The following is a 25,115-nucleotide window of genomic DNA, read 5'->3' as shown; positions in this document are numbered from 1 at the left end:
TTTTTTTTCTTCTTCACAATGAAGCTAGGTTGGCTGCAGAAATAGGCCCGAGTAGAACTCTGTAGGAAGACGCAATGAAATAATCAATCTCATGTTACCGAAGCATATGGCTAGGCAAGCAGATAGCAGGCTCGCTCTGTACGGAATACAAGATGGTACATACACTTAGGAATCGGATAATGGCATTGATAAGTAGGTAAGCCCGGACACGGTCGTGCAAGTTGAAGGAAATTTTTGGAACTCAGTTTCTCTCTTGTTGTTTTAACGACCAAATATCGTAAGTAATCATATTCCAACAACCACAGTTTCGGCTTCACTTGGTGCGATAGATGTCGCCATATTCCAGCAATCGCCCCGTTCCTGCCTCTTTTCCACTGCCACTATTTCATACAATTGACCTTGACCTGTCTATTTTGACAGGGTGAACCTGTCTCAAATTGTTCTCGTCTGTGCTACTGTATTCGACTGATAGTGGAATAAAACCTGGGAAATATTTTTGCTTTCTCCATTTGATTTCTCTTCTAACTTCTCTTCACCTCAGACTGGGGTGTACATATGCCTTGGATCTCACATCAAGACTTCTAATTGCCCTTGCTGTTGCAGTTGAGGGCCAAGCTTAAGTGGTCTTGTCCTTGTGGTGATAGTTGACCTTGTCATTCCAGCTATTTCGTCATTAGCAAATACTTATCCTGTTCTTTCACCAAGGCTAATCTGAACGTGATACTGGGTCGGGTATCCAAGGGGAAAAGAGAACTTACAACAAGGTCTGCCATTATCAAGTCTGTCAGCGGCTGCAACAAAAAAAAAATCCCATCAGGTATAAAACTCACCTTGTCACCATCGCCCCAAGGGAAGTTCTTGGTACGGACGTTCTGGTATGGGTATTCGACACGTTCCTCCAGTGGAGGCATGTGCTCCCAGTGTTCCCAATGCTCATTCCAGAGATTGTACGTGTTGACTCCGCCAAGAATCAAAACTGGGATGACAGCGCTGCACGCTTGTGAGTATCATATCACTTTTCTAGCCCCCGGCTGCGTCGATGGGGAACATACTAGATGGAGAGCTTCCTCCAGAGATCTGACAGTCATTGAGTTAGCGTTGGGCAATCGCAACCCCGATACCAATCCAGTAACTCCGCAAGAGAGCACTTACCGCTTGTTCCGGCCGCGTGGGCCTTGACGGCGGCTCTCTCGCGATTAAACTCATTGTCAACCATCCAAGGAAGCTTAGGCTCGGTGCTGTTGAAGCGTCGCTGGACTGCAGAGCGTGTAGCAGAGCTGCACAGCTGTTGGGAAGCGCGCTTGGATAGGCGAAAGACGCTGCGTTGAGGAAACATTGTGGCACTTGGAGGAGCGGTTCACTGGGCGGCGATGCGTGGGATTGTTTGAGTTGAAGTTCAGAACTTGAGGTTGGTGAACAGAGCCGTTTAGCGTTCCCGTGATTCGCCGGTCGGCCGGAACGGGTGTTCATAATTACATAAGCAATAATGGCGTGATATCACCTCGAGGGATGATCACGTGAATAAAGATCACGGGAACACGTGCCTTCGATGTAAGCGCGCAACCTTACCGCGTCCTCTGATCTCGAGATCGACCACCTTGAAGACTCCCAAATAGTAAGTACCCGTCATTTTTCCGATATCAAACAAGTTATGCTGAAAGGTGGCTACTAGCCGTCGTGATGGGCTTCCGCATCACAACATGGAACAGTAAGCCAGGCTCCAAGCCCCCGCTCCCAATATCCTCTCTCTGTGAAGCAATCGGCTGATCAGAGAATTATCCACAGTCAATGGCATTCGGTCTGTATCTTCGTGCCAAGTTTGGTATTTGCGACTTTTTTTTGACTTCGGATACTAAGTGTTCTATATAGCAATCCGTTCGGGTACCAACCCTGGAGAGAGAAACGAACATTTGAGGTGGGACCCCAAGACTCCTCCGTGGAACGTCCTCCTAACTATGAAAGGTATAGGCAATGTTCGACACCCTCGAGGCAGATATAGTCGTGTTTCAGGAGACCAAGATACAAAGGAAGGATCTGCGAGATGATATGGTGCTGGTCCCCGGATGGGACTGCTACTTCAGCCTCCCAAAGGCCAAGAAAGGTTCGTCATCTTGGAGCTCTGAAGCGGGTCGAAAAATAACGACAGAAAGGGTATTCTGGTGTTGTTATCTACACCCGTAATGCGACATGCGCACCGATAAGGGCAGAAGAGGGCGTCACCGGAGTTCTCTGTCCGCCGAACTCATCGACGTCTTATCGAGACCTACCTGAAGAACAGCAGATTGGAGGCTATCCAACGGTTCAGCAGTTGTCGAAATGCGGAGTTGATGCAGCTGCGCTTGACTCCGAAGGCCGTTGCGTTATTCTAGAATTCCCTGCATTCGTTCTCCTTGGAATATATAGTCCGGCAAACAGAGATGAAACCAGGGACGGCTTCCGCCTGGGCTTTATGAATGCCTTAGATGCCAGAATCCGCAACCTTGTCGCAATGGGAAAGAGAGTATTTGTAGCGGGCGATCTAAACGTTGCAAGGGGCGAAGCAGACTCTGCGTCGGCTGCAGAGGCCATTCGCAAGCGGATTTCCACAGAAGATGAGTTCATCTCTACCCCAGCACGACGCCTCTTTAATCACATGTTATCTGATGGGAGAGTCATTGGCGAACGAGACGAAGGCAGAGAACTTCCTGTTCTACATGATATTTGCCGGTCGTTTCATCCCGATCGTAGAGGGATGTATACATGCTGGGAGCAGAGGATAAATGCTAGACCAGGAAACTATGGCTCGAGAATCGACTACGTGCTGTGCAGTCTTGATATGAAGGAGTGGTTCTTGGACTCGAACATTCAAGAAGGCCTCATGGTAAGTTCTTATTATCTATTTATTTATTCTTAAGTCCTTGGGTTGCAGCTGACAAGATCTAGGGATCTGATCACTGCCCTGTTTACGCCGTCTTCAAAGAGTTCGTGCCACTGAGGGGAACTGACGTCAACATTCGAGATATCATGAACCCACCCGGAACATTTAGGAATGGGCAGCGTCTACAAGAATACTCGTCAAAGAATCTGCTACCGTTATCAGGGCGGCTAATTCCGGAATTTTGCAAGCGCAGGAACATTAAAGATATGTTTCTTAACAGACCATACGCGTCCGGGAAAGACACGTTTTCCGGACTACAGACACAGCAGATCTCGGGTTCTATTGTTGAACAAATGCCGTCGACAGACGAAGTAAAGAACCATTCCATGAATCGTGTTTCCGGACTTTCTAAAGTAGAGGACCGTGCAGTTCGTAAGCGGTCTCCAGCCAAAGAGACTTTTGCCTCCAACCAACCAAAACGACGGAAATATACAGCTGGTACCGCCGCAGGAATACCTAATAAAAGCCTACAGACTAATCAAGGACAACAGAGCCTCGAAGGGTTCTTCAAACCTAAACAGAATAAGGATGAAGGCATGGGTGATGCAGAAGAATTTAAGGAAGATTCACGACTGGCTAGCTTAGACATTTTCGAATCTGACTCGCACACTGCCTCCATGTCTGAGGAACTACAGGATCCGGGGTCACATATGGGCCCATCCAGCATGGGAGAACGCAGCGCTGCTGAGTCCTCTGCTGAGACCGGGGTGTCGGAGACGCATGCTTCTGCCACGGTTCTAGGCGACGAGACAGTCGTCGACCCAATTGTTAGTAAAGAGTCTTGGTCAAGACTCTTCAGCAAAAGGGCTCCACCTAAATGTGAGGGTCACCAAGAGCCTTGTATCAGCCTGATTACTAAAAAGCCCGGAATTAACTGCGGTAGAACCTTTTGGATGTGTCCACGACCACTTGGTCCTAGTGGGGACAAAGAGAAAGGGACGCAGTGGCGCTGTTCGACATTCATCTGGGCAAGCGATTGGAACGCCCCAAGCTAGTGACAAGTTTCATATATGCTCTCCGGCAATTCGTAGGCGACTTGAACTACATATGAACATCCAAAAACTGCATATTGCTGTGAAATCCTGTGTCCTACAATCTTGTCCAAATACAGGAAGCTAGTTCCTCCCTGTTTAACAAGGGTTGTGAGGAGCACATCCTGAATGAATTACAGAGCCAGTATCGCCTGTCTCTGAAATGATGCCTAGTAAAGTTTCATGAGGGAAATATATACGGCATTCGATCTATGATAAAATATATGTCACTGGTGGAAAGTCGCTTGGTCTTTAGTTTCTATTGTATTGCCAGCCCACTTCTCCCAGGGTGCACCTAAAGGTGACGGTGTACGATCAGTACTAGGCACCTAGGTAGCGACCGCGATTACTCATAACCAGCCATGTGCTTAGCTTCTAAAAAAGGACCAAAAAGGAGGTAAAAATTATTACTTATGAAGAGAGATGTTTTAATACATGGCACCAAGAAGCTCTTAGGGCTTCCGAATATTTGTGAAAGTATGACCAATGGATGAATGACATCTGGTGGAGTTTCAGCACAAAGGCGCTCGAGAGAAAGTTTACACATTACCTCACAACAAAACAGTAACATTGCATTTGTCTCTTGTCGTAGGTACTACCCGAGGAACTATCTACTTAAAAGGAAACGCACGTACTATGTGAAGAATCGAGCTCATGAAAATAATGATGCAATGATCTTCGAGTTCAAGACCGATAATTCTTTAGTCTAAGATAAATTGATAGCCGTTGTTCAGTCTCGAAAATCCTGTTCAGCGCAAGTCCGGAAGGACCAATAAGTATTATACTGAAGAAGACAATTCCATGCCAATAGAGCCACATTTGACATGAAAAGCAATAAAGAAGATTGGAAGTTTGTTAAAAGCCTTAAGAGATCGTCAAGACGAGTCTCGATCCACAAATGCTGATGTCACGCAGATCCAGTTCAATAGTAGTCAACGATAAAGTCCGAGAAGTGCAGCGTATCCAACGGGGCGCTGGATGTGAGGTTGAAGTTTTCATGGAATGCCACTCGATCATGGTCGTCCTGGACGCGCTGGATCATAGCATCGAACTCTTCATTGTCAAACTCAGCATTTTCATAATTAGTGCTAACGCCAAGAGCAGCGTTGAAGGATAACATGTCATTCATCGAATCAATATTATCGATATCCCCTATCGTAAGAGCAGACTGCTCAGCTGGCGCCGAAATGGCGGATGGGACAGATGAGGATGCCACTGGCAAGGGGGGTAGATTGCGCTGCTCTCTAGTTGAAGCATTGCGAGAAGTCGACCGGCGTTTCTTTTCAGACGGCTTTCGAGGGGCATATTGATAGTCTGGATAATCTGCAGCATGTTTGCGCTTGATTTCATCTGCAAGAGCTTTGAAGTGAGCTTTGACATCGGCTGACTCCTCTTTCCACTGCTTTCCGAGCATGATTGCTAATTGTTCGTCAGTAATTCCTTGTTAAATAAGGAGGGAAGATAGACAGAAATACATACAGATGTCATTGTTATGAAAGTCGGGATGCGCCTCCTTGACCATGGGATGATGGTGTTGACGGTAGAGAATGAAGGCATTCGGAGGACGAGGAATTTTTGCAGCCTTTGCAGGAGTTCCAATTTTAGGTGTAGCCGTCATATTCTCAGAAGCCATGTCTTTATGGCCGGCGACACTATACAGCGGAACGACGACGTGGGACGCTGCAGAACTGGCTGAGCCTGCGAACGCCGGTCTACGCATGATGCGGAGAGCATTGATCGACTCGTCAATGAATGCCACAACAGGAGCACGAATTAGAGCACTGCATTTAATGAGCTAGAGTCATCAAAATAGAACAAAAACATTACCAAACACGGGCTTTGATCTTGTCGACGTTGGCCTGGCCGATCAAGTCAATCACGTTGGTCGGTAAGAGGATCTCGTTGTTGGTAGAGCCGAGTTGACGCATAGCGTCCTGCCAGAGCAATTCTGTCACTTGGTCCATGGATTCGGCAGCTGATTTTATCGCAATGGAAGAGATAGTCGCCATTCTTACTAGGATGAGAAAATCCGAAACAGTGTAGTTAAGGCCAAGGGAATCCCAGAGGGGGTCACAGTGGAAATTTATCTTAACCCTGAACGTTTGAGAGGGAAAAGCAAGAAAGGTTGAAGGAGAAAAGGTGTCTCAGAGAATATGTGCGTAGAGAAGGGGAATGTTAGGGAGACATGCAGAGGACCCGGTGATTGTGTTCCTCGGAAAGGTGAAAGCAAGCCGATTTCTTTGTTTACTGCAACAGACGAGTGAATTCGCCTACTAGCTTTCACTTCACATGAGGTCGGTCTGTCCAAATCTTTTTTTTGTCCTTCCGGGCTTGCCTTCATTTATGTCTGAGAAACACAGAACGAAGAAAGTTCAATTTGTCCTTCTCATAGGCGCTTTGATCAACTTGCTGGTATATCTCAACTCCTCTTTCAAATTACTCCATATTTTCTTTCAAGATACTAAGAGACGTAATCCATGTGCCGACTTTTTTTCTACCTGAATATGGACCCATACGGCGCTATCCTCCTACAGTGGCTTCAAGAAATGGCTGCGGATGCAAACCTTGGGCCGGCCAAAAGAAGTAAGGCATCGTATATCGCAACCTCATTCCATACTCATCGCAATACCATTCGCCTTTATGGCCCAAGTTTTAGCTCTTTTTAGGGGAAGCCTAGAAATCCCTGCTTGTCACAGAATTGGTCCGGCAACAGAACTTCCGCAAAATGCAGCCAATCGTCATGGCCAACTTCTGCAAGCCATACTTACGGATTTTGGTATTGTTCCAACTCTTGCGGACTCTGAAGGCCATCCTATTGAGCTGAGCAGCACACTTCCACCTGATACCGAGGATGTGTTGGATGGAGATAAGAGGCTCGAACTGCACAAAACCATCCTCCGCATGGAAAGGGTAGCAAACGCCAAACTCAATGAATATACAGACAAATACGGTTATCACTATATCTTTAGGGCAGGCATTCGCCAGTATTACATGACGTGAGTCGATAACACTTTTACCTAGTGCATCATTGATATGGAACTGACGTACAAACAGGAAAGCTGTTGTCGAGCACGTCAATTTCTTGAGACCGGATCCACGTGGCGAAGAGTACCGAGCTTTTGCTAAAAAATCTGTCTTATGAGGCTATTGAAAAGTATCCTGGTCTCAATTCTACAGAGAAAAAGGATAATTATACTAGCCATTCAATGTTTTCCACAGGATGCACTGGGATTCTGTGAACTTCTCCAATAATAATATTTACTCTGCTAATTACAAATGTTAGAGAACCGGATACTGAACCATTGTATTGCCTATCATGCAATGAAAGCATGTGTCTCTCGAATAGATCGTCTAAACTATATGTGTTCAAATCAAGAAGTTATCTGAAAGTCACTCCTGGTTGCTGACTGTGTCATTAGAAAATGAGACAAGCTATTTGCGGACAAACTTACTGTATATCGTTTTCCAATGAAACCCTGGGAACTCAACGAAGTTCATCTTTAAACTTACTACTGTTAAATGTGATTTCATAGTCTAGGTTCTGTTAAGATTATAAGAGTAGCTTTTGTATGCAGCGCACTGCTCATACGGCTATTCCAGTGCTACAAGTTCTATTCTGCAGATGCCAGAAGCTGTTTAACAACTCAAGGCGCACATCATGCACTCTGCATCTTCTTCCACAGCGGACGTATTCTATCGGAACATAATTTTCAAAGTCTTCAAATTTCTCTTGGTCAAGTTGCATGTGTTGTCTCGATTTCGCATGTATATCATCTTGTAAATAATCGCCAGTCATCATTTGCCTAGCAGCAAGTTCTAGCAGCTCCTGCTAAAACTTCTACACACATTTCAGCACAGGATTTCTCTAATCCTCTTTTCAATTTATTTACAGCATTGGTCATCTTTTCTGACATATCCTTGCAAGTCCCCTTACATAGAATAAATTCAAACACCGTTTTTAAGGTCAGAATTTGACGTCTAGAATAGTAAGAAAAAAAATGCAGAAATCTAGATCTACCTACGTGGTACTAGAAGATATTTCCTGGACTTTTTACCTTCCGGTCCGCAATTTCTGATTTACTTTATTTACCCGGTGCCTCTATTCTACTAGGCTATTTTTCATATTATCAAAGTTGATATACAGCAAAGAAACGCGGTTATAATCATGTTATTATGTAGTAGCTGCTAGCCAGTAATACCTAGACTCCCATCCTTACCTGGTGCATCTGGATACGAGGCAGTATCTACCTTAAATACTGTTCCTTAAATACTGTTGAACTAAGACAAGAAAGCTTCTGCAGAGGGAAGCAGAATCAAGCGAGAGCTTCTCCAAATGTTATATGGATTCTACATATAGCTTGGTGCATACAACTATCACAAAGCAATATAAGACAGCAGGTGTGGGTATAGGAAAAGTGCCCGAGTGAACACTTATCATGGCTACCAAATAGACGTGAAGCTACTACCTTTTAGCATAGCAAGATAGCAGAGCCAATGACACCAACAGGCGGAGCGGCGCACTTTGATGGCAAGACAGAAGCCAGGTTACACTGTAGGGGGCACTTGGTACTGTTGATAGAATATGGACAAAGTGCTGCTTTACTCTTGATATGAGATCTTGCGCATCTCTCCCAAGCGCTGACGTGCCTGTGCTAGGCTGTTTTCGAGCTGGAGGATCTCGACCTGGGGTGAAAACATGTTAGCCTTGTACGGAGAAAAGACCGGGAAAGTATTTCGTCTAATTGTAGGATGTAGGCCAGCTCAACTGGGCCAGACTGATAGAATAGGGGTCAAGGTTCTGGAGATGTCGACCAAGCCTACCCGAAGGGAGGCACTGGGCACAAAGAGTGTACACAAAACCACGTAAATAATGCATCCACGTACCTGTTGTTCCATCTCCCGCACCTTGAACTCGTGACTGCTGAGCTTCGAGTAGTCTACAACCTCGTTCTCGTCCTTGTTCTTTTCCGCGATAATATCTTGGACCTGTCGAACGAGACTCCTGCACGCGGCTCCCACCGCCTTGCTTGCGTTCTCCAGGCGATCCTGGGTCTTGCTCATAAAAGTGGCCTTGACTCGGCTCGCTGCAACAAGCTGCGCAGTACTCGCGGCCACATCGTTACTAGCCACAATCAATTGCTCCGGCGAATTACGACCGGAAATGACGCCGTCCGCTGTTTCAATAAGCGTATTGGTGGAGGAAGCGACAGCTTTCGCAGCGGAGATCAAGCCCTCTGTCCAGCGGTTATTCTTCTTATAGAAAGCGGTCCTCGACGAACTTCCACGACCCTGCATGACGATCTCTTGTTGTGACGCAGTAGCAGCCTTGATAAGTTCGGCGATAGCATTTGTGACAGCGATAGCAGCTTCCAGTATTGAATCGTTGATCCGGATCTCGTAAGTTGAGTATCCATCGCGGGGCTTCTTCTTCAGCTTAGCTAGACGTTCTGCTGCAGCATCGATGGCACTAGCAGCCTTGGTAAGTTCCTGGTCCACGAGATCTCCCAGGTCGCCGGATGTGCTGATCTTGCTGCTCTTTGGAGAGAACGCATCGACTAATTTGGACAGCGCCTGCAGGTCCCTCTGAACTTCCAGATTGTTGTTGATGACCACGTCTGTCTTCTGCAGAGGCTCCATACCTTCCAGGCGGAAAGACTGAAGCCCACGAAAGAATTTCACAGTCCCCTGCGCAGCCTTGCGAGCCGCATTGATAAGCTGGTCCGCATTTTTATCGTTTGTCGCGAAGCGTGTCAGACCCTTTGTGTTGCTGAGGACGTCCGCAATTGAGCCCGAGAAGACGGAAACTGTGCGAATAATCTCTGCATGGGCGCTATTCGGACCATCTGCAATGAAGTTGTTAAAGGCGGTGGAGAATTCAGTCGCCGAGGCAGATGCTTTCTCAATTTGCGACAAAACGTAAGGAGGAGAGGCATTTTGATTTCCAGCTTGCATTGACGAGTCAAGTTCGTAAAGAGCATCATCGACACGCTGAACACCACTTTGCAGGACGGAATCGATAATATCGTTAATCTTAGAAACCGTGCCAAGTAAAACATCGTCAATTTGCGTATCTAGTGCCCGGTCGGCATCTCCTTGGTTCTGCCCATCATTAGTGATACCTCAGTGGATTTGGTTGCCATGGGTAAAACAAACCAGTTTCAACTCTTCAAGTTCCATGAGAGCCTGCTCCATTCCAGACTTGTACACCTCAATTTCTTCATCTTTCTCTCGCAACGCGAGTTCGTGGTCTCCGTCGCGTTCATTTTTTCGAGCGGAGATCTCTTCCAAGGCACGAGATTTGATCTGGCGTAGCAGTTAGCATGAGAATTTTACCGCCACAAAAGATACCTACCCGTAGTGCCTCCTCTAAATCGGCCATCTCTCGATTGTACTTCGCCAACATCGACGACAGTTCTGAGCCCTTTGCACGTTCAGCATTATCTGCTCGTTCTATTGCCAACCGAAGTTCCCGTTTCAGTTTCTCAATCTCCTCCTTGTTGCTTCCACTGAGGCGATCCTTTTCATGTAAAGCGCGATCTCTCTCTCTAATCATGTCGGCCAGTTCCAAATTCTTGGTCTTCATCTCCCGCTCAAGCTTCTCGCGTCTGTCGATGGCCTCTTGCGCAGAAGCCGCTTTCAGCTTCAGGTTCTTCGTGGTCTGCAAGAGATCAAGATGTTCCTTCCGAAGTTGTGAGTACAGCTTCGCCAGAGCTTCGTATTTCGTCCGCCACGCGTTCACCTGCTCCTGCAAAGCCCGGATCTGGTCATCTTTAGATGCATTTTGCAGATTAAAGTTCGTGTTCAGCTGATTCAACTGCTCTTCCAAATCCTTCATACGCTTGTCATATTGCTGTAGCATTAATTGGTCCCGCTCGTACTGTGCTCGCGCGTTCAAGTTCTCACGCTCCAACTCAGCCATACGGCCCTGCGTCTGCGCTTGGTACTGATCCCGAAGTAGCTGCTCTTGTGCCAGCCGTTGCTGCTCCGCCTGTAACCTTTGCTGTTCCTCGAACTCGCGCTGGGCTTGCTGCTGAGCGAGTAGTTGTTGTCGCTGTTGTTCCTCCCATTGCTGTTGCAATCGGCGTTGCTCCGCCTCATACTCCTCTTGCTGGCGTTTAGCTTCATTGGTCCAAAAATCATTGATCGGTTCTGGATCAGGTGCAGACAATTTGGGCGGCGGGGAGGGCTCGCGCTCAACTTCTTTTGTGGGCCGTTTTGGAAGAGCAGGGCGCTCCTCATCCTCAGCCAAGAGATTCGGTGGGTCTTGAGGAAGTTTAGGGACTGTGATAAGACTAGTGAGATATCGCAAATTAGAGCATTCATAATAGAACCTAACAAGCCGATAATGCTGGGCATCATAACGGCCACGCAGAGGTTCGAGAGCTTCATCATCTCCTGTAGCTATTCAAAAGTTAGCATGATTTCACACGTTTATACAACCGGCGAGCGTACTTGTATGCATGGCTCTGAGCATGCTAGTGACAAACTTGTAGATACCGTAGCTCTCCTGCACGAGAGGAACTAGCGCCGAAATCCTACATTCATTGTTGGTCCCTCCTTGGAAATGAGAAAATATGAGCTTCTGAAATGAATCAATTTGATCCTGCAGTGTCATGAGATCGGTGATAGTCTCATATCTAAGTGACTGTCAGTGAGAATCAAGTGAAGAAGAGATAGACGTTGACTGACCCTTCGTTCGGATCGTTGATGGTTTTCAAACTGATATACTCCTCATATTCAAAAAGACCTTACGAAGGTTAGTGAAGGCTAATCGAATATAGCCTAACAAACCAAAGAGAGGCGGCAACTGATATGAACTCACCATTGAACTCGGGGTGATGGCGATGAAATGCGAGTTTTGATTCGAGAAAGAAAACATACTCTCGAATCAGTGGTCCGTAACCTGCTCATTGGCGATAAGCTTCCATCTATCATTTATCCGACTTTGAAAATCAGAAATAATAACTGGTGGTGCAGTCACTGTAAAGTGTGTCACGTACCTCGAATGCCCTCGCCGGCAACACCTCTCATCAAGCTGTCAATCCAGTTCACATGACTCTGGGCTTCTCTGACCACGATAGGGTGTCCTTCTTGTAGAACCTTGTGTATTGTTATGAGGGCTTTGAAGGTCTGCACTTCGTCGGCGAGGATGGGTTGTCTTGGAAACAAGACAAGTCAGTGAGGTCAAGGATGAGCGAACACGGAACAATATGAGAAAAAAGAAGACTCACACTTTCATGCCTGCCCAAAATGAGGCTGAGGACTTGTGATCCCATGTATAGACGATGCAACTGCGGACATGTTTCCCTGGTGGGCGGTAGGTCAGTCGGGATCGTTCCGAACTCGGACTATGACAACCCTCAAGAGTTGTAAAGGTACGACATACTTTTGGGCGCGGTCTCCTCTGTTGGTCACCAAGCTGTCAGTAAAGTACAGGGCCTTTAAAAATCAGGTCAAGTTTCTTACCGATGCTGGTGGCCTTGCGGATGTTGATTGCGAGGTCCGCTTCCGTCCTGGGCGCATATTAGTCACTGAGGTTTGCAGAAAGTGGCACCAAGCCAGATCCTACCTGCTCATGTCGATGCTGAGTGCCGCCCCTGCGAAATATTTGTAAGGCTTGCAGTCTGCTCGGTTTTCACGAGGATCCGGACAGCGCAGGAGCTGGGAAGGAGAGTCGAGCTTGCGCTGACTGGAGAATAGAGGCGTTCCGAAGTCAGGCTATGTTCAGTAGTGAGTATAAGGTAAAGACCGTCCTAAACAAATTATTGAGAATGTTGAATGAGGGCTTTGAGAGTAGATAGAGAGTAACTATAGTTTCGTTGTACTCAGCAAGTTGGAGTCTACGGCGTCGAACTCGCGTCGCAAGCTCCGAGTCTTGGCATCTCCTATTTCGCCGCCGGCCAACCCACCTCTCCCAAGACACTAGCGCGATCCACTTCAAAACTGTACTTGTATATGAACGGATAAAAATAGGTCTTGACTCTAACTGATGACACTAAGGGCATCAGGACAGACAACATGCATGTTACAGCACATATCAGGCAGGTTTCTCGGAAGTTTGTGCAGTTTGGAGCGAACTACTGAAAGCAGGAACCACATTTCAAAGGGCAGATGTAGGATACTACCTAGTCACGTAGACGGCAAGTTTGCATGTATGTATGTCTGCAGTTGTGCTGTGAACGAGTCTATAAAGTCCTTTGCCTAGGTACAGATCATCTGATCAAAACTTGAGCAGAACAGGGCTCTAGAACATGTACCATCTGTGGAAAGAATCCAGAATTTAGGCTTGGATACTATATTCAGTCTTGATTATTGATGTTTTTAACCATAAAGTCGAGCTTCAGAGCCTTGTAGGACCTTCGGCTTTCTGCATACTTGCCTATAGTGGCGCCCTGAGACCTTCAAACAGACTTAATAAAGAAAAATGTGTTTGTCTTGTGGACTATTTGTAGATTCTTAATGCGGGCGTATACTGCTACAGAACAGACCTATGCAGGGGGGGGGTTTTGAGACTGGCACATCCAACAGAATGACCAAGTGGCCGGAGGGACAAAACCCCCGGGTAATGAACACCTTGACTACTTGAGAAAGTTGATTCTTCGAGACTGAACTACTCAAGAGGTGTAAATCTGATAAATCAATGCAGAATATCTGAAATCTAACAGCATGATTAGATTTGTATGAAAGCATCCTTTGCCAATTACTGCCGTGCAGTCATGCTTTCCGACGAATTCGTCTCTTCTTCATCCAGAAGAAAAGTCTCTACTCAATTCCCGATCCCCCAGATGATGAAGAGGATGATTCTGATGCATCCTTGGAATGTTTTGACGCCCGATAAAAGACAGATTCAGATTGTAACTGATTCTTGTCTGGATTTTGATCTTTACTGCCTTTTGAAAAGGCGTGGCTATCCTCCCACATATCCGTACGCTTCGTGAATCCTGTTACAGTTGGAACACAGTTCTTTTGTTCTGGGTCATGAGACGCCTCAAAAATCGGCAATTCGACACCAGAATTCTCTTCCTGTTCTTCAGCAGACGCGCTTTTTCGCTTTGGAAACAATGGTCTTGATTTCGGTCTTTCTCTTTCTCCTTTCGCACATTCAGGCAGTAGTGGAGATGGTAGAGGCTTCCAATTTTGTATGGATACAGAGTTCGACTGGAAATCGCATTTCTCGGGAGGAGTAAGAGGAGGCCTAATAGGGCCAACAGGATGGCCGCATCCAATTGCATGGTTAGGAATGCTTGATTGTCCTGCGCTATCAAGACCTTTGCCTTCGGTCTGATCTTTTTTACCAAGCATATTCCACTTCCATTTTTTGACCACGGTGGTAGCGGACCCTATCGACCCGGTCCTCTGGAGTTTCTCCCCTGGAGATCTGGAAAAGTCCAGTGAAGACGTAACGGTTTCAAGGCTGCCACGTTGTCTGGATTCTTGGCTAGCTAGCGATGCCCGAGAACTGTGCTCGACATTTTTCGAGTTTCCAAAATCCACTCCGGTGCGGTCAGAAAAAAACCGTTGAGGAACTTCTGGCGAGCTTTCCCTACTCTCTCCACTGTCAGCTGGGCCAGTAGAAGCGAGGTCACTGCTTTGAAGCGTGCTAATCGGAACGGCAGGGCCTTCTGTCTGTGAAGTGACGGGTGTGTCTGCGAGTAAGACTGGCGGGGAACGACTCGGAAGGTCAAACATAGAGCTGGTAGCATCCTTTGTTTCAGAGTTTTTGGAGTCATATATCACTTTATTTACATGATCTGCAGTGACCACAGGATCAGCGGCGTGAGATAAGGTCTGCGATCGAACCGTTCGCGGTGGACTTGAGCTGCCCATTTTCTCTGTAGTGGAGGAAATGGCATTCTCATCAGGGCGAGATTTCAGAATCGATGACTTCGAACTGTTGCGAGATCTCAAGATAGCGGGAGGAGATGAATGAAACACTGGCGTGCCCATGGTCGGTCCATCCCTCGCTGGGACAAACTCCGCAGAATTTTGTTCGGTCACTAAAGTAGTTTTGGCCTGCACTTCGGACTCATCTGGTACTTCTGTCTCGCAGTCCTGCTGAGGGATCTCCTGCTGCCATATCCCACCACGGAATGGCTGGGAACTTGTGTCGAAAAAAGGATGTCATCCCAGAATGGAAGGACAAGTGTCTCAGCGAGAACTTCTCGTATTCTGCTTTCAATTGCACGAAGGATAATCCCATAAGTTATCTGCATTGAGCTGACAATCGGTTCGATGGCCATTACCATGTCTGGCATGGTTTCGAATGAGAACCAAATGCGATTGCTTGGCGGGGGTTTGAGTCGAACCAAGCAATGCCCCTCAAGTTTCTTGAGCACTGCTGAAAGAAGGATATCCACTTCCCTCACCTTAAATCTCGTCCCAAGGTCAATCCGCGCAGTTGCAGAGACTTCTAACCGGAAATTGCCATTATAATTGACATCTGCCTCCACAGAGCAGTCTCCATCCAAAGTGAATTTCTTGAGTCTGGGGTTAGTGATAAATGGAACCCCCTCACCCACATCAATCTTCTGCAGCGCGATCTTTGTGATAAAGTTTGGCTTTTTGATTCGTGAGATCTTTTTTGTGATTTTTTCCCTTACGAATTGCTCCATTTGTGGTGTCTTGTACATGGCGAGAAATAACCTTCCTAGAATGGCGTTGACCCATTGTGTTTGTAGCTGCTCTTGAGAAGAATGGAGACGCTGCATCAAGGCAACTATATGTTTGACGTCGTAGCCTTGATGCTTGGGTGGGCAGTTTGGTGAATCAGGTATCCTCTCTTGACTTCTCAACATTGCAAAATAGAAATCCTCTTTTTCAGACAGGTTTTCTGAAAAGAGATAGAAAGGTTGCGTTGTACCGTGAAGATCTGCAATCGAATCCTGCCTGCGAGTGAGACAGATCGCGTTCCTTTTGATCCATAACTCCCCTTCTGGTATTTGCCCCCCTCCACCGTAGATGCTAACATCATGATGCGCTAGGGATATGACATACCGAAGCTCAATCTGTTCGGAGTCATCATAGAGCATCAGATGTCCGTGTCTGTTGAGACATTAGTTATCTCCTCCGCAGAACATTAGAACATCATAGACATACCTAAGAACGATGAAGAATACGTTGCTTGCCCTTTTAACATTCTTTCCGGTGCCGTTCGCAGCTTCGATGGTAGACGATTGTTTTCGATCGAATATGCTCCTGTACATGCTCTGGTATACACTTGGGCTCTCTGCTGCTACTGTCTCTCCTGCAGGTCTCTTTTTATCTGGAAGCTTGCCATTGATTCCCTCGGGCAAATATTCCCTGCAGACAGCAAAGTACCCTGCGGCGACGTCGGACTCATGGGCACGTCGGAACTTCTCCACTAGCACATCTGTGCCAGTCAAGAGGTTGTACTGGTTGTCGCTTGGGCGCTGCAGGGCATTTTTCGTATCTGCTCGCTCCCTCTGAGTGGAGTGGGTCGGAAGAGTCAGATACGCATATAAGAGACCGAGAGACAAGACAAGTGGTAGGAAGGTGAGTCCACCAAGGATATATATAAAAAGAAAGCCGCCGAAAGAACCCATCTGGAATTATTAAAGAGGTTATAATGAGGAGTCCATGGGGAACTGTGGGAGCGAGAAACACTGCGAAGGTACCTATGTACCTAACGGCATACGGGCGGGGAATTTAGAAGTGTCGCGAAGATTGCCCGCCTGTATATTTCAAGGCCCAGCTCTGGATTTAATATCCCACACACACTTGATAAATTATAATTCGTATTGACGCAGGTGATGATATGAGCTGGAGGTGAGCTGACCTTACTAATCTTGGAAGATCTGGGAGGTTCCGTCATGGGAAGTGGTCTGTGCATCCAGGCTCAAGCCTGACCCAACCTCATCTATTCTGTACACTATTGCGCACCCTATGGGACGGGTACCTGGTATTGTGTACTAACATTACTTCTTATGTGGCTAGTGTCTACCTGAGGTAACGTACTGTCAATGAAAATTATTATACAGTATGCACCCAGATGGGTCTACGGTACTATAAATAGCGTATACATATATGAGGTAGGCACCTACCAGGAGGTACTTACTGAGGTCCCTAATAATGCATTTACACTGCATGTAGTACATTGCACTACATGGGCACTTGTACCAAGTTGCTTTATAGTACTGTGCAATATCTCCAGCCACCCTGTGCAAGCCACCACCTTGCTGTTTCTGCTGTATTTTAATCTGAGCTGGCTTTCCCGAGGGTTAGTTACTACCTATCACACGGTTCAATTCTGGATGGCTTCAAAATCACGTGGTTATGCAACACCAATCTGCCAAGCCCCAAGGAAGCAGGGAGGGAGTGACGAAAGATATGGCAGCTGTATATACCTACAAGAGATAGGTACCCATACGGAGAGGTGGCCAGCCTAAGTACCTAGGTAAAAATGTGTTGGAACCACCACTACTCTGTATTAATTCGGAGTCCAGAGTACGGAGTACTCCGTACTCAATACCTAACTGCGTACTTCCTAGTCCCGTCCTCGATACCGCCCGGGCGTCCATTACTAGTACCGTCTCAAAGGACCCATTAAAGTTGTCAGGATCAAGATAATGCAACCTGAAACCTTCACCGCGGCTAAGAGACATGATAACATCGTAAAGAGACATATCAAAAAAAAGAAAAGAAAAAGAAAAAAAACCCCCTTCGAAGGTTAAGTTTACCTCTCTCCAACTACGTATCCCTTGAGATCCAGATACTTTGCCGCGCAGTCATTCGCCAGTGCCAGGTCACCAGAGACACGCATAATAGTCGCTTTCTTGGCCATCATCTCACACTGTCCTTTCAGATCCTCGATTTCCTCGTAATGATCAAAAGCGCACTCAATGTACTCTAGAGTACGACTTACGTACTCCTTTCTAACCAGGTCGCCGTCCCTGTTTCTGAACTTGCCCGCCAATCCCATGTTTGCATCACCAAGAAACGAGAACGAGCGTGCAACTAATTCACAATCTCCAAATTCTAAGACTTGTGGCATAATGCTTTCCACCATCTCTGCAGTCGCTTCAAATTCCTGCAGGCTGAGGAGAACACCTGCGAGCGCGCCGATCGCTTCCCAGAGTCCAGGAAGGACCCTCGAACGGTGTGCAATGCTAGCCGCTCTCATAGCCAAAGAGAAACCGCGCTGCGGCTGTCTGGTTTTGGCAAAGATGCGGGCTTTCAGGCAGAGAAGTTTGACTTGGACAGAGACATCAAAGTTCTCCTGCTGAAGATATTGTGCAGCCTCATCGACTATCTGCAGAGCACGGGTGTAATCTCCTTTACGGCTCATGAAATCGGCTTTGAGAAAGGAAAGATTAAGTGATAGGTCGACATCAGGAGGCCGGGCGGCTTGAAGCTGGGAAAGTATATTCTCTGCTGCTGTCTTGTCATCCCTGCGGAATGTCAGATAAGGAAGTAAACGCGAGGAAGGTGAGTTACCTGTATAGTTGTCTTCTTAATTCAAGAATGCTCGAAAAATATATCCAGTGCTGGTTCGCTTTGAGTGAACGAAGTATCTTTGGGGATATCTCGTTGATGCGTGCCATAGCCTCATCATATAAACCGTTCTGTGCTAGCTTCGTTTACATTAGCAGCAGGAGAATGCGCAGGGAAATTGGCCCATACCAGCTGGCAACTTCGAAATGTGCTCTTGAGGAAGTCTTCAAATGGCGCCTTGTCACCATAGCATTCACGGAAAATCTCGCAGTTTAGCCAGGAGAGATGCGGAACACCTGCGTCGATTAGCGCTGTCGACAAGAGTTGGTGGAAATTATACCTATTCTAGCAAAAAGAGAGCTTTGTAACAACAGTAGTGGGCCCATTGAATTCACAAGATTCTTTGTCACATTGACATAAGATGCCTTAACAATGTTTTCGAAGGCAGACGCAAGACCCTCCCCCTGAAGAATTGTCAATTTAAATTAAAATGCTAGAACGGACACATAAGCCTGCGGTTCACGTACATTCTGCAGTTCTAGTTTGGCTTCACTTAGGAAGGTCGTGCTCAAGAGACCCCACATTTCAGTCTCTTTCGCTTTCGCCCTTAAGAGCATCAATCCTTCTCTTTCGCTGCCAAGCATGCCTGTATTTTGGACATCCTTCATCTCCACTGGAAATGCTTTGCAGAAGTGGTACAGCCAGCTCATACAGAAGTTAAGGCAGTTCATGTCATGTGATTCACGGGCGATTGAAATCGCCTCCTGCATAGCGGAAATAGCTTCCTCATAACAGCCAAAGTCGGCATGTAGAATGGCAAGATTAAGGAGCGCGTACTGGTAGAAGCTACGATCGCGACTGTGCATTGTATAGTCGAAATAACGGTGAAGGTTGTCAAAAGATGAGAGATAGTCCCCCGACCTCCAGGAATCGAGAAATCTAAGGTCGTCAGTAGGGAACAACGTAAAGGCATGTGAGACACGAACCGAAGATAGTGCAAAAGACTGGGAACCGTAATTCCCGACGAGATTATGTGCTCAAGTTGCGCCTTCATGTCATCGGACACTCTCCCACCTAACCCTATGGTCTGTCAGAAATGGAGACCTGCATGAGATGTGGGAAGGGACACCGTACTCTGCAATTCGCCGACCTGGAACTCCAATAGGCGCTCTACATCTTTTGTGCTGAAACCCTTATCATCTTCTACGCAGTTTTCGATATTGCCATATACCACCTGTGCAAGATGGCTCCTAGAATCTAGTCCTAGTTCATTTAGATTGGCATCGACAGGCGTTAGTTCATCAGAGGTATTTGTCCTTGCCCATGCACGGTACGTTGGTAGACGATACTTAATGAAACTCTCCCAGAGCTTCAGGGCATCGTGGAACTGCAGTCTCGTAAATTCAAGCTGAGCTCTTCTCACGAACGCTCCGAGCGGCGAGTATCGTGAAAAAAGCATCTGGCCAGTCTCAGGGGCGACCCCATTTTCTTTATCGCGAACTTGCTCCTCACGCGTCTTGACAAGCACAGACGAGATATCGGCGAAGAAGACCTCGAGAGCATCATAACAGTCGAGTGACCAGATCTTCCTGAGGAAGAGATCCCAGACCGATCGACCAGGAACGGACGAGGCATGGGCAGAAAGGATCTTATTGAGTTCATCAATAGCGACTGCATCACTCCCATGCCGTTTTGTTGAAAGGGGAGATGACTCTGCAGACTCCAGAGGGAACAGATGGGAGACGAGGAATGAGAGGATAGGGACGATGGAGGAGGTTGGAATTACTCCTTCGGCGTAGACGGAGACAAGGCACAAGAGTGCAAGCTTGTAAGGCGTAAGATAACGGGTCATTTTCATCAACCGGGCATTTCCTTTCGAGCGTCTCTTCGGAGAATGGCCAGTATCATGACGGGCGAGGCATAGCAGACTAAAGCAAAAGGACCAGTGGAAGAAGAAGAGGATTTGAATGTGCTGATCCAACGTTCTATGGCTTCCGTCCGAACAGTGTGTCGCTTGAGCGCTCGTCCCAGCGACTGATGTCGATTGAACCTCCGAGGACTGCAAAACGCGACCGGGTTCGGTGCCTCAGGCAAACAGCAACGGCCCACTCGGCCCTGCCATCAGCCTCCAGACCAGCAAGCCCTCGTGCGCAATTAGCCATCTTCCCTATCATTGTGCATTATAGTCAATCACCACCGCAGATCTCCAAGGCAAATTGCCCCCATTGCGCTGCAACAGGTACGTGGTCTGTACCAAGGTGATGGACAGACTCACTTCTTCCCCGCGACAGACTACGGCCTGTGTATAATATATTTATGAAGAATGTCAAGGCCCGATCCCTCCTATACATAACTGCTAGCAGTCCGTTTTTTACAGGACGTCACTCCTCACACCTTGTACCCAAGCCTGGCCCAAGGTCGTCACTACTGCAGTCCCAGCCGCACGCACTTGCTCCCAACTTCCACCCTAGATGCTGGTTTCCATCTCGCTGGAACTTCAGAACTAGTAATCATCAGGCGGGGCAGGATTACCGGGGCATCGTGGCAAGGACTATGGTAGTCATGACTCCAGAAAGGAAGACTGCACAGAAATACTGACAAGTTCTGATGATATTCCCTCGAGTGTACATAGCTATCTAGGTACCTAGCTGGGCATTGACAATATATGGCCAACTGCTTGCCATAAGGGTTGGTAGGCTGTAGGCAGTAACCGAAAGATACGGATCGCCTCGCATAGATCATCTTAGCCGAAAGCAACGGCTCTATGCCACCACAGAGTCCATGTCCCGAGAAAGCCCGAAACTATCGTTCCCACTCAGTTCTTAAGCCCTTCAATCCCTTTACTTTTCTCTCTTGGCCCTGGTACTTCCTCTCCTCGCCCGCCCCCTCCAGTTTCTGACGTTCTATGCCAAGGCTACTAGATGTCCATCGTGTCCTCACTCCTTCGTCGACGGGCAAAGCATCGACACCGCAGATCCTCCTCTCCTCTTCGATCTCCTCCTCGCTCATCCCGTTTGTAGCCCAGATCCGGTGTATGCGCAAATCATAAGGCCCTTCCACACGATCTGTAAGGCCGATTCCAATGCTCTTCACGCGCTGACGAAGCAAGGAGGTCTGCGGCTCGACGACGATTCCGTGGTTTGTGCGCACAAACGAGTTGAACGGCAAGAGAATAGTCTCCCAGCCCGTAGAGCCAGATGCTATAGTTGACGCCGGTGGGATGTCTGAGAGCGCCGGAGGCATTCTACCACAATATTTCGTTGCCGGCGATTCGCGCGATTCCGGCGACAAGTGCACTTCAGCACGGTGGTGTCGTGTATACAGTCTGTGCTGGTGAATATCTGTCTCCACAATCGAATCTGTCTGGATATTGACAGTATAGCGGCGTCCATCAGACTTGACGCGCAAAGCGAGGTAGGTATAAGGATCTACATCCCAGAAGAGACGGCCAAAGAGCCAGAAACCACGGTCCTTGTTGCGGAAGGCAGCGTATCCTGTTGTCGTCCGGATCAGTTTCTGTCTCGTACAAAAGGAGCATATCAAACACACCTGTCCTCTCCACTCTCCAATTGGGTGGAAGCTTCGTTGAAATACTCCCGTGAAATCGAGCATGACCAGGGGTATTTGAGGAGGGGTCTGCGGGCACATAGTCAAGATTTGCCGTGCTGTATCCGCCCACAGCTCGGTCGGCCATTGTCTTGCAGCTAGCGACGGTTGTTTCATCCTCGAAGTCGAGGAGATTGTATGGTTTTGTAGGAGTATGCAGACCTTCAGAATTCCACGCTGCAAGAGTCAGAGGCGTCTCGCATGCGCTCTCGGGGGAAGGGCAGGATGGAGATAACAGGCGCACCTATTCTTGTTAGCCGGCTCAGCTCATCCGTGCTTCGTTTGAAAAATCCGGCTGGCTTGGCGCCCAGGCACCTCGCGGTAGGAATCATAACGGATGGGAGTTGGAATGAGAGTAGGTGATGTGGTACATGTTGATCTAGGATACGAGAAGCGGTCGGGGAAGCCGAGAGTCGTGATAACACGGGGTAGACTGAGACACTATCCGGGGCGGAGGGTGGCACCGAGATCTCCGAGATAAGATAACGCGTCACCACCCACCAAATAACGTAATCCACAAGCGGGTTGGCATCCCAACCGGGTCGGCACCCAACCTAAATCGCGTACTCTGATTTCAACTACGCGCTATTCACCACACAATTATGCCACGAAAACTGTGTACAACCTCCCAGAAAAGGATTCAACAGGAGGCAAGGATTCTGTTAGCAATTGCTGCTTTAAAAAGCAGGAAATTCCAAATGTCCAGCAAATAGTGTGTCTATACAATGTGCCTCACTCTACTCTACAAGATCAACTTGACGGCTGTGTTGCAATGACTGAACAATGTGCCAATGGGCATAAATTATCAATCACTGGGGAGGATTTGCTTGTACAGTGGATATTATCTATAGATAAGTGTGGAGCAGCTCCCCAACCAGCAGCCGTACAAGATATGGCTAATATTCTTCTATCCAAATGCGATCCCAATGCCCCCCCACAGCAGGTTGGAAAGAACTGGGTTTACAACTTCATCAAGTGTCACAATGAGCTGAAAACTAGATTATCACAAAGATACAACTATCAGTGTGCCAAATGTGAAGATCCAAAGGTTATCCACAAATGGCTTGATCTTGTACAACATACAATTGTGGAGTATGGGATCTTGGAAGAAGATATCTACAATTTTGATGAGACAGGCTTTGCTATGGGCCTAATTGCTACTGCTAAAGTAGTTACTAGAGCTGATATATATGACTGTCCGTCTCTTCTACAATCTGGCAATTGTGAATGGGTCACAACTATCAAGTGCATCAATGCTATGGGATGGGCTCTACCATTCTGTCTCATATTCAAAGCAAAGAATCATCAAGAGTCCTGGTACAAAGAATCAAGCTTACCACATAATTGGAGGATCAAGACAAGTCCTAATAGATGGACCACTTATGAGATTGGGATTTCATGGCTTCAAAACATGTTTATAGCATTCATAACTGCATGTACAAAGAGGAGATATCAAATGCTGATTCTTGATGGCCATAAAAGCCATTTGACTCCTCAGTTCAATCAAATCTGCACTGAGAATGACATCATCCCAATCTGCATGCCATCACATTCATCACATCTTCTACAACCTCTCAATGTCAGTTGTTTTGCTGTTTTAAAGTGAGCATATTGTGACGGCGCGGCAGACACCTAGGCGGTAAGGTAGGCGGTGTTGAGCATTCCTTGGTCTCTGGGATACTGCCGGTCCTACTTGCCTATATATCACGTTACATGAAGCCCCGCGAATCCTTTCCTTTCTTTTCCCCTCATGCTTTCGATTCTGTATGACAAGCTACCATAGTTTTAGCTAATAATACTATGACTGAGCGCCGTCACACATATGGCTGTATTGTGGAGGATAAGATGCGGCTTGGCATCAACCATATTGACAAATTAGACTTCCTTGCAGCATATCCATATGCTTGTAAGGAGACCTACAAACCAGAGAATCTTATCAATGGCTTTGCAGCAACTGAATTAATGACATTTAATCCTGATTGGGTCCTTACAAAGCTTCATATCCAGCTTAAGACTCCTACACCACCTGGCAGTTGATCAAGCAATACTCAGGCCCTCTGGATACCAGAAACACCTCATAATCTTGCTGAATTGGAGCTTCAGGCAACTGCAATCAAGATCTTTCTAAAGCAACATACACAGAGTCCTCCAAGCCCAACAGATGCAGCTTTAAATCAGCTTATCAAGGGATGTCAAATTGCTATGAATAGTGCGGTCATCCTTGCAAAGGAAAACCAGGATCTATGTGCTGCAAATGAGAGACAGAAGCAAAAGTGCAAGCAATCTAACAGGCAGATATCTCATACAGGAGGCCTTTCTGTTCAGGAAGCTCGGGACCTTATAGAATCTAGAAATCAGGTCCCTGAAGCTCCTACTGCTTCTGCTGTTGAAACTGCTGCTCCAGCCTCTCCACCGCGTTCACGCGCGCCACCAAGATGCAGTGATTGCCATACTCTAGGATATAGGAGGCTGCAATGTCCTAATTATGTCATTTCCTAAGTTTTTGTATATAATGCTGTTTTGGTTGAATAATGATGCTTCGAATTCCCGCGGATGTGTTGGGGTGCCGACCCGCTTGGGATGCCGACCCGCTCGTGGATTACGTTACTACAAACTGAACGCGCAGTACATGCAAATGATGCTCTGCAAATAAGAAGCACCATTTCATATAACCTCAGAAGTTTGGATACCTAACTGACTTGACTGCGTACAGTGCATTCGACCCTTCTCGAGCCTGACGGACCTCACGACTCTTGGCAACACCAGAGCCAGAGCGATGTTTATATGGCCTTCTCCCATTCCCATTCGGATTCTCCCGTGCAAACAGAAGGCTAGCCTGTCCGCTTGAGCCGTCTGTCTAGATGGCTGGTTTGAGCTCCACAGCTATTGTTTTCAAGGCCATGATGGGCGTTGGTGCAGCATAAGGGATAGAACCATAACAGGGACTTGGGGTTCCCACAGGACCGGGATGCTCCTATGCACCCCTCAGCTAGATACTAATACTATTTCTGATGGTGTGTTACTTCGGGATGAGTGGACCTGACCATTGGTAGCTTAAAATCCTATCCATAGTATTTTAACATGTCTACAGGATGGCTGGAACACTTTCC

The 25,115-nt window shown here is 47.2% G+C and overlaps 6 protein-coding genes across 6 annotated transcripts; 1 reads left to right on the top strand and 5 right to left on the bottom strand.

Moving 5' to 3' along the window:
- Positions 1-616: 616 nt before the first annotated feature.
- Positions 617-1,336, bottom strand: VTN00DRAFT_7385 (uncharacterized protein; the record flags this gene model as incomplete). Its single annotated transcript, XM_069434126.1, has 5 exons — positions 617-662; positions 759-766; positions 831-990; positions 1,053-1,077; positions 1,153-1,336. The coding sequence occupies 5 exons, from the start codon at positions 1,334-1,336 to the stop codon at positions 617-619; spliced, it is 423 nt and encodes a 140-aa protein (XP_069287439.1).
- Positions 1,337-1,700: 364 nt separating this feature from the next.
- Positions 1,701-3,836, top strand: VTN00DRAFT_7384 (uncharacterized protein; the record flags this gene model as incomplete). The annotated part of the gene is made up of 6 exons (XM_069434125.1): positions 1,701-1,708; positions 1,870-1,915; positions 1,969-2,101; positions 2,151-2,860; positions 2,923-3,684; positions 3,801-3,836. 6 exons carry the CDS (start codon positions 1,701-1,703, stop codon positions 3,834-3,836), a joined length of 1,695 nt encoding a protein of 564 aa, XP_069287438.1.
- Positions 3,837-4,870: 1,034 nt separating this feature from the next.
- VTN00DRAFT_7383 (uncharacterized protein) lies at positions 4,871-5,957 on the bottom strand (the record flags this gene model as incomplete). Its single annotated transcript, XM_069434124.1, has 3 exons — positions 4,871-5,367; positions 5,428-5,729; positions 5,776-5,957. 3 exons carry the CDS (start codon positions 5,955-5,957, stop codon positions 4,871-4,873), a joined length of 981 nt encoding a protein of 326 aa, XP_069287437.1.
- A 2,590-nt stretch (positions 5,958-8,547) lies between these two features.
- VTN00DRAFT_7382 (uncharacterized protein) lies at positions 8,548-12,525 on the bottom strand (the record flags this gene model as incomplete). The annotated part of the gene is made up of 12 exons (XM_069434123.1): positions 8,548-8,631; positions 8,833-10,047; positions 10,102-10,251; positions 10,301-11,349; positions 11,401-11,585; positions 11,638-11,695; positions 11,771-11,851; positions 11,949-12,106; positions 12,180-12,255; positions 12,335-12,352; positions 12,415-12,461; positions 12,518-12,525. 12 exons carry the CDS (start codon positions 12,523-12,525, stop codon positions 8,548-8,550), a joined length of 3,129 nt encoding a protein of 1,042 aa, XP_069287436.1.
- Positions 12,526-17,641: 5,116 nt separating this feature from the next.
- On the bottom strand, positions 17,642-20,251 carry VTN00DRAFT_7381 (uncharacterized protein; the record flags this gene model as incomplete). Its single annotated transcript, XM_069434122.1, has 7 exons — positions 17,642-18,356; positions 18,403-18,539; positions 18,589-18,695; positions 18,740-18,863; positions 18,927-19,338; positions 19,386-19,479; positions 19,534-20,251. 7 exons carry the CDS (start codon positions 20,249-20,251, stop codon positions 17,642-17,644), a joined length of 2,307 nt encoding a protein of 768 aa, XP_069287435.1.
- Positions 20,252-21,201: 950 nt separating this feature from the next.
- VTN00DRAFT_7380 (uncharacterized protein) lies at positions 21,202-22,337 on the bottom strand (the record flags this gene model as incomplete). Its single annotated transcript, XM_069434121.1, has 3 exons — positions 21,202-21,893; positions 21,949-22,182; positions 22,250-22,337. The coding sequence occupies 3 exons, from the start codon at positions 22,335-22,337 to the stop codon at positions 21,202-21,204; spliced, it is 1,014 nt and encodes a 337-aa protein (XP_069287434.1).
- Positions 22,338-25,115: the final 2,778 nt, after the last annotated feature.

This window comes from Thermoascus crustaceus (assembly GCF_041956765.1).
Source record: "Thermoascus crustaceus strain CBS 181.67 unplaced genomic scaffold VTN00scaffold_4, whole genome shotgun sequence".
Lineage (NCBI taxonomy): Eukaryota > Fungi > Ascomycota > Eurotiomycetes > Eurotiales > Thermoascaceae > Thermoascus > Thermoascus crustaceus.
Note: the sequence above shows the minus strand (reverse complement) of the source record. Positions and strands in the feature narration are given on the sequence as shown.